Raw genomic sequence first — 6,684 nt, forward strand, 5'->3', positions numbered from 1 at the left:
GAGGCTCTCTGCAGGCGCAAAACCCGCCAACTTGTTAGCAAGACCATTGGAGTCAGAATGGGTGATAAACGAGTCTGTGGGGCCTGTGGAGGTCCTCAAACAGCCGCACAATCTGTTGGCGATATGACCTCGGTGCTCCCCCCCCGGCATCCTCACCCCTCCTCTTACCCATCTTTCCAGTCCTCTTCTCATTCATCAACAACTCCGGAGCGTTTCTCCCAGAAAACGCTGATCTTTGGGAAAAGGGGAGGGGGCGGGAGGAGGCGGGGAGTCTTCAGGCCGAGGAGGCGGCCGAGCTGGAAGGCTCAGGGTGGTAACTAAGATTTAGGGCTGGGGTGATTTCCAGCGAGTCGCAGGAAGTTCCGTGTTGAGAAGGGATGGGCTGCTACAAAAGGGAAAGACGAAGCCTTGAAAGGATTTAATTAACCGTGTCAGGGATAATTACCCCTGGACAGTCCAAATTAGTTTTGCATAATCGCTCAGAACCATATGAATTAACTTATAATATTGCAAAGAGCTCAGGGAATAACAGGAGAGGGATCATTTTAATTAGTGAATCAGGGTCAAACCAGCAGAGCCTATTTCTCACATTTCCAAAACTTTTCATGGTTTTTAAAATATTATTCCGTTGGGGAAAACAATGACTTTAAAGACTTGGGTCGTTTATAAAGACGTGCAGCTCCAGAGATGGTCTCAATGGGGAAACTGGTTTAAGACTTGTTTATAGTATCTTGAGAATTTCCATTTTGGTTGCGGGGGGGCGAGATCTTCCTATTTTTTTTTTTCTGACAGTCTTCTATTTCTTGTCTAAAATTAAAATCCTTTATGATTTTTCAAACTTTAGTAGAAATTTGTCTAGCCCTAGAAATCCAACCCTCTCTATTTGAATGTTATACTTCTACTTTAATGCGATTAGCATAACAAAATTGAGTCCTAAAGAGGCCAAAATTTGTACTTTGTCGTTAGTAGTGATTATCCTTCCAAATAAAACCTTAAGGTGTCAACAAGGAATACCCCAAAGATAGGAGAACAAATTACACTGATTTAAGTGGTAGGGCTCTTCAACTAACAAGATAAAGTGGTCAAGCAACTTTCCCCTCTTAAAATGTTACTAGAAACTGGTGAAATGCTTTGAAAGGTCTGGATGTTTTCAATGGGCTCTGTTCTACTGGTTCATGAATGCCTTTTTTTTGTTGTTGTTAAAGCTAATACAACGAGTTGGGCTTTTAAAAAATCTTCTTTCCTATTCACGATTAAAAATGTGATAAATCAGGTTTTTGGCTCTGAATAACAATGGCTTGATTTAGATTTCCTAGTAAATCTATTCAAAAGTGAAACAAAGGGTGCCTTTGGAGGATACCTTACACTTCACCTGGACCAGGCACGTAAGGGCAATTCAGATAAAAATCTTGTTAGGAACTCAACAAGAAATAGAAGATTTTTCTTTTCCCTGGTTCAGGCTTTATTTAAACTCTTTGTTCAAAAAAAATGAACAGAGTGATAGTCGGATTCTAATTTACAGATATACCTTAGACGTCTAATATTAAATTAGAAGGTCACACTAGAAAATCATTTACACATAAAGGTTAAAACCATATTTAAAATTTTAAAAACTTTATATTACATAAAGCCAAAATGAAACTAAATACATGTTAGCCAACTTCATTCACAAACATTAGTCAAAATATATACATTTAAAAAGAAACAAACAAAGCTAATAATTGAAGGTTCTTTTTTCTAAAATGTGTTTTATTGCAATTTGCAAATGAATTGCAGGTGATCTAAAAAATAAGCCAATTGAGGAGGGAAATCCAAAACACATTAAACCAGCTCAACTTGGGAGAGAAATGCTAGCTGAAAATGAGAGACATCTGTTGAAACAATTCTGTGCTTTTTTCCTCAGTTTTGCTAAATAATAAATATATAATTACCAGACAAAAAAGTCTGATTTAATCTTCGATAAAATTGCGATTCTGAAATAGTTTCGCAATTTTTAAAAGTTAACTTTGATATTCGCTCAAAATGTTTTTGAGTCTAAAGTCGACTCAAACTTAGGGCAACGAAAATAACACATTTTCCAAGCCTCAATGTTTTCACTGACATATACACATTCACAATCTTAAGGTGAACTCAGCCATAAGGGAAAATAGGAGCAGTGCCTTTTTCCTTTTTTGTAAACTGTGTCAGAAATCCAAGCGAGTGGACTCAGGGAGACTTCTAGTAGTTTGTTGTTGTTTGTTTAGGAAGAAAATCCAATTGACAACTTTCATCTCACAAATATTTCTTGTTTGCGTTTCTTGCCCTTGAGAAAGAGCTCTTGCTCTGATTTGCAAATGGCGTGATAAACAAAAGAAACCGTGATCATCTCACACAAAAGGCCAGATTCGAGCCGGTCACTGGTCAAGAATGGATCCGGTTGGGAGTTCTGCTTGAGAGAACAGAGATCTGCAAAGTTCAAATAGTACAAACAGGGAGGCGAGGCTGCTCAGAGCCATCCCACTCCCAGAAACGAATGACACAAGCAGCTTTTCCCGTGTGCCAGCCATTTCAGACCTCACATTTGAACAGCGTGCATGCAACACGGACCGGGAGGGGGTTGGGGGTTGGGGGGCTGAGGGGCGAGGAAGAAGAATGAGAAACAAAAACAAAACCGACCATGAAACTTCCAACAAAACTGGAAAGGCCAACATGTCAAAAAGTTACTCCTCCACCTCCGTGGGTCAAAACGCAACAGGTTCCGAAGTGCAAAGCAAACGCCAACTGCCGCCGGACACGACCGCCTGCTTTCGAGTTGGCTGCCGAAGTGCGGGTCTGAAGTGATCCTGCGAATTCACAGGCCTGCTCGCCCGCGCCCTCGCGCGCTTGGCCATTCCTGCCCCGCCTGGCCTCTCTGCCTCTGCCTGGCACCTATACATTCTATGTACATACAAACCGGGCCCCCGGTCGCGGGAGGGCGCACGGGGAGGCCGCAGCGCTCGTACCTATGCATATGTACACGTGTGCACACCGGTCCTCGCGAGGCGGCCCCGCGGGGTCATAGCGCGGCAGCGTAGGCCGCGGGGTAGGGGTCCAGCTGGGGCTTGCCCATGCCCGGCAGCAGGATGTAGGCGAGCGGCGGCTGCAGCCCGGGGCTGGGCCACGCGCTGCAGTTGCACGGGATCATGTAGCCCGGGTTGCCCGGACTGGGGTGCGAGTGCGTGTGCCCCCCGGCGGCGGCGGCCGCCGCTGCAGCCGCCGCCGCCGCGCCGTGGAAGGCGCCCGCGCCCGCGGTCGGGTAGCCCAGCGACGACGCGTACGGGAGGCCGGACGAGGACGACGAGATCTCTGCCATCTTGGAGCCCAGGTCGAGCAGCGAGTAGGGGCTGCCCGCGGCGGCGGCGGCGGCGGCAGCGGCGGCGGCGGCGGCCGACTGCGGGAAGAAGACGCGTGCGGCGGCGGCGGCGGCGGCCGCGGCCGCCTTCTCGGGATTGGCGAGCAGCGACTCAGGCACCAGGCCGCCGCCCGCCCCCGCGTGCAGCCCGGCGCCCGCCTTGAGCGCAGGGTGCTCGGCGTCCGCCACGCCGCCCAGGCCGTAGGGCACCGGGAAGGCGAACTTGTCCTTCTTGAGCAGCGTCTTGGGCTTGCGCCGCGGCCGGTACTTGTAGTCGGGGTGCTCCTTCATGTGCATGGCGCGTAGACGCTTGGCCTCGTCGATGAACGGCCGCTTTTCCGACTCCGTGAGCAGTTTCCACTCGGCGCCCAAGCGCTTGCTGATCTCCGAGTTGTGCATCTTGGGGTTCTCCTGGGCCATCTTGCGCCGCTGAGCCCGCGACCACACCATGAAGGCGTTCATGGGCCGCTTGACGTGGTCCACCGGCTTGGACATGCTCTCGCCCTGCCGCGGCTGCAGCCCGCCGCCGCCCGGGCCCTCGCCCTCGGCCCGGAGGAAATCAATGTTGGCTGCCCGCGGAGACCCGCTCGGCCGGCCGGGGCTCGTCGCGCCCCGGCGTCGCTCCCGCCCCGGAGGAGGGGGCTGGGGGACCAGCCCAGGGCCACGCCGCGCCCCGGGCCGCCCTAGTGTCTCCGGCCGAGCGCTCGGGCAGGTTGTCTCTGGGACACTCTAACTTCTCTGCGGTGCCCCCTCCCCGCGGCGGCAGTTTGCCCTTTACGTTCTTTGGGTCCTTCGTCTGCAGTGGCGTTTGCTGGTGAGCTCCCCGCAGGTAGCGGCGGCCGGGCAGAGCGTTCCTCCTCCTCGGTCGTTCTCTCTTAAATGCAAAGCGTCCCCAAAAGTTGCGTCGCGGAGACTCCTCGAAGTTGAGCCGAGGAGCCCGCCGCCGCGTGCTGCCAAGTGCCAAAGGGGGCTCTCAGCGGCTGGAGTGTTTGGGTTCTCCTCGGTGACTTTCTCATTTGACAGAAGCAGATGGGGGTGGGGAAGGCGGGGAGGTGGCCCTGGAGGAGGAAGAGGAGGGGGAGGCGGAGGAGTGTCCAGGCGTGCCACGAGAACGCAGAGCGCAGCAATGGATATAAATACAAATACAGCAGCACCAGCCTGTCTTCTTGGCTCCGGGCAGGGTGCGCCGATGGGAAACCCCCAATCGGCTGGGTGATTTTTTTTTTGGGGGGGGGAGCTGTCCCCCGCAGCACCTGCCTCTCGAGTCTTTCTCTCCCGCTGCTGGACTGACGGGTGGGGCGAGGAAGGAGGGTGGATGAGGCTTGAGCAAGCGTGGGTCGCCCGGCCTCAGAGGAAATTCTCCCGGCTCGCCGAGGAGCCGCGTCCGGCCGTCCCCCGGGCCATGCCGGCTCCGTTCGCTCCGAGCCCCTTCAGGCGCGCCTGCCGACTTAGGGCTCCCGGAGCTCGCCGGCCGCGGAGGGCAGCGCAGCCTCCACGCGGCGCCGCAGGCCTGGCACCGGCCGCGTCCCCGCCTCGCTCTTCTCGGCAGCCGCCTGGCACTTGCAACTAACTTCGCCCAAGTTTCCTGCGCCGCGGCGCCCCTCTCGGCGCGCTCCTGGGAGCGTGCGCCCGCGAGTCCGCCGCGCCCGGGGCCCCTCTGTCCTCGCTGCTGTGGCCAGAGCCGAGCCGGCGCAGGGGCGGAGGTGCTGGAGGAAAGTTAAGGAAAACGGGTCATCACCTTAGTTCGCAGGTCCGCGCTGTGGCACCTCCCGCTCTCCCCACTCCCGCGGCGCAGGGGGCCCCTTCCCAGCCCAGGCCGCCCTCTACACCGGCTCAGGTGAGTGTGGCTACCTGCGTGTGTGCGCGCCCGGAGCCGGCACTGGGTGTGCATGTCCAGCCGCGGCTGTGTGTGTATATCTGGGGGCCTGCGGAGGAGGTGGAGCCCAGGACTCCGGGAGGGAGGAGGGATCAGCGGAGCCGCCTCCCGCTCCCACACCCCCAGGACCTCGAATTAACAGATCCCCTCCTCCCCCCGCCCCCTCCCAATCCTCCTCCTCCCACTCCTTTTCACTTGAGAGCAGGTTTAGGCGAGTGGAGAGTCCGGAGCGCGCCGGGGAGTCTGCGCACTGTTTGGCGTTGGCAACCCCTGGTGTCATCCCGGCTACCCAGGCCGGCCTGGCGTGCAGCTGCCCTGGTTGCGGCCCTGGAAGCCTCGCCGGGAGGAAGAAGGCGGCGGGCACGAGTAGGAGAGCCTCTCTAACTACGGAGGAAGAGGGTTAAACCTGGAGAAGGGGAGACTCACCCTTGAAAATGTTTGAGACTGTTCCTAGCAAGAAAGTGCTCATTTTCCTTGGAGGTCCAGGTGTTGCTTGCAACAGAAACAGAGGCTTCTCGCATTTTCTTGCACTGGTGACGCACCCAGTCAGAGGTAGTGGAGTGAAAAATAACTCTGGAGGGAATAAGGACATTCTTGGCAACCTTTCCGAAAAAGAGCTAGCCCAGGCTGAGAGTATGCATCCTTGACTGACTATTCAGGTCTTTAAAAATTCTGTGTTGTTTGTCTTTTGTTGTAATCCTGGTCGCCAGAACCATCTATATACTGATCTCTTTAAGGTATAGTTAACTTACAATGTCTCACTTACATGCGCTGCTAAGGTGAAGGTGTTTAAAATCAATAAGTGTAAGTAGTTTCCCTGGAAGAGAGAAGTAAAACGTACCAATCACTCAGTGCTGGAATATTTTTATGCTAAGCATAATTTCCTTCTTTAGTAGTTAGAGCAGTTTTTTAAAAAAATAGTTAACACGATGCAGAAGTCAAACAGCATGATTCTGTTTCCATATTTTCCTCACTTCTTGGTATGCTGCGGCACATTTAGAACATGATCTGTCTGGAGGTTTTATTCACATGGTGGCCTGCCCTTCAGGGAGAACTTGCTTGCCTTCTTTCTTTGGCAGTTTGGATTTGACCTAGCCCTGTGGTATGTGCAAGTAGGAACATCTACAAACGGTTAACTCTTTAAGTCTTCCTACGATTTATGTTCAGTTCATTCACACACACACACACAGACACAAAAGCTTTGATTGTAATTATGAACGTGAATTAAAACTGTTTCAGGCCATCAGATTTATGTAAAAGTTAGGCTTGTTTAGTTCATTTTAATAAAAGAATAGTGACTTAAAAATTACAGTCGTGATAACAAAACTGAACAGCAGTGGCATCTATGTGGGTTTTTGCTTTTCTGAAGATGTCGTATTGACAAATGCTTATTTTGTATCGGTTATGCCCTTGCATTGTTAAAATAATTGGACTGATT

The 6,684-nt window shown here is 52.6% G+C and overlaps 1 protein-coding gene across 1 annotated transcript; it reads right to left on the minus strand.

The window, feature by feature from the left end:
- Window positions 1–1,438: 1,438 nt before the first annotated feature.
- On the minus strand, window positions 1,439–3,865 carry SOX21 (SRY-box transcription factor 21). Its single transcript, XM_004054650.5, has one exon. It carries the CDS (start codon window positions 3,863–3,865, stop codon window positions 3,035–3,037), a length of 831 nt encoding a protein of 276 aa, XP_004054698.3. The 3' UTR covers window positions 1,439–3,034.
- Window positions 3,866–6,684: the final 2,819 nt, after the last annotated feature.

This window comes from Gorilla gorilla, chromosome 14 (assembly GCF_029281585.2).
Source record: "Gorilla gorilla gorilla isolate KB3781 chromosome 14, NHGRI_mGorGor1-v2.1_pri, whole genome shotgun sequence".
NCBI classification, from domain to species: domain Eukaryota; kingdom Metazoa; phylum Chordata; class Mammalia; order Primates; family Hominidae; genus Gorilla; species Gorilla gorilla.

Bases quoted from the DNA above. Each gene is read 5' to 3' on its own strand.
- SOX21 (XM_004054650.5), bottom strand. From the start codon at position 3,865: ATGTCCAAGCCGGTGGACCACGTCAAGCGGCCCATGAACGCCTTCATG.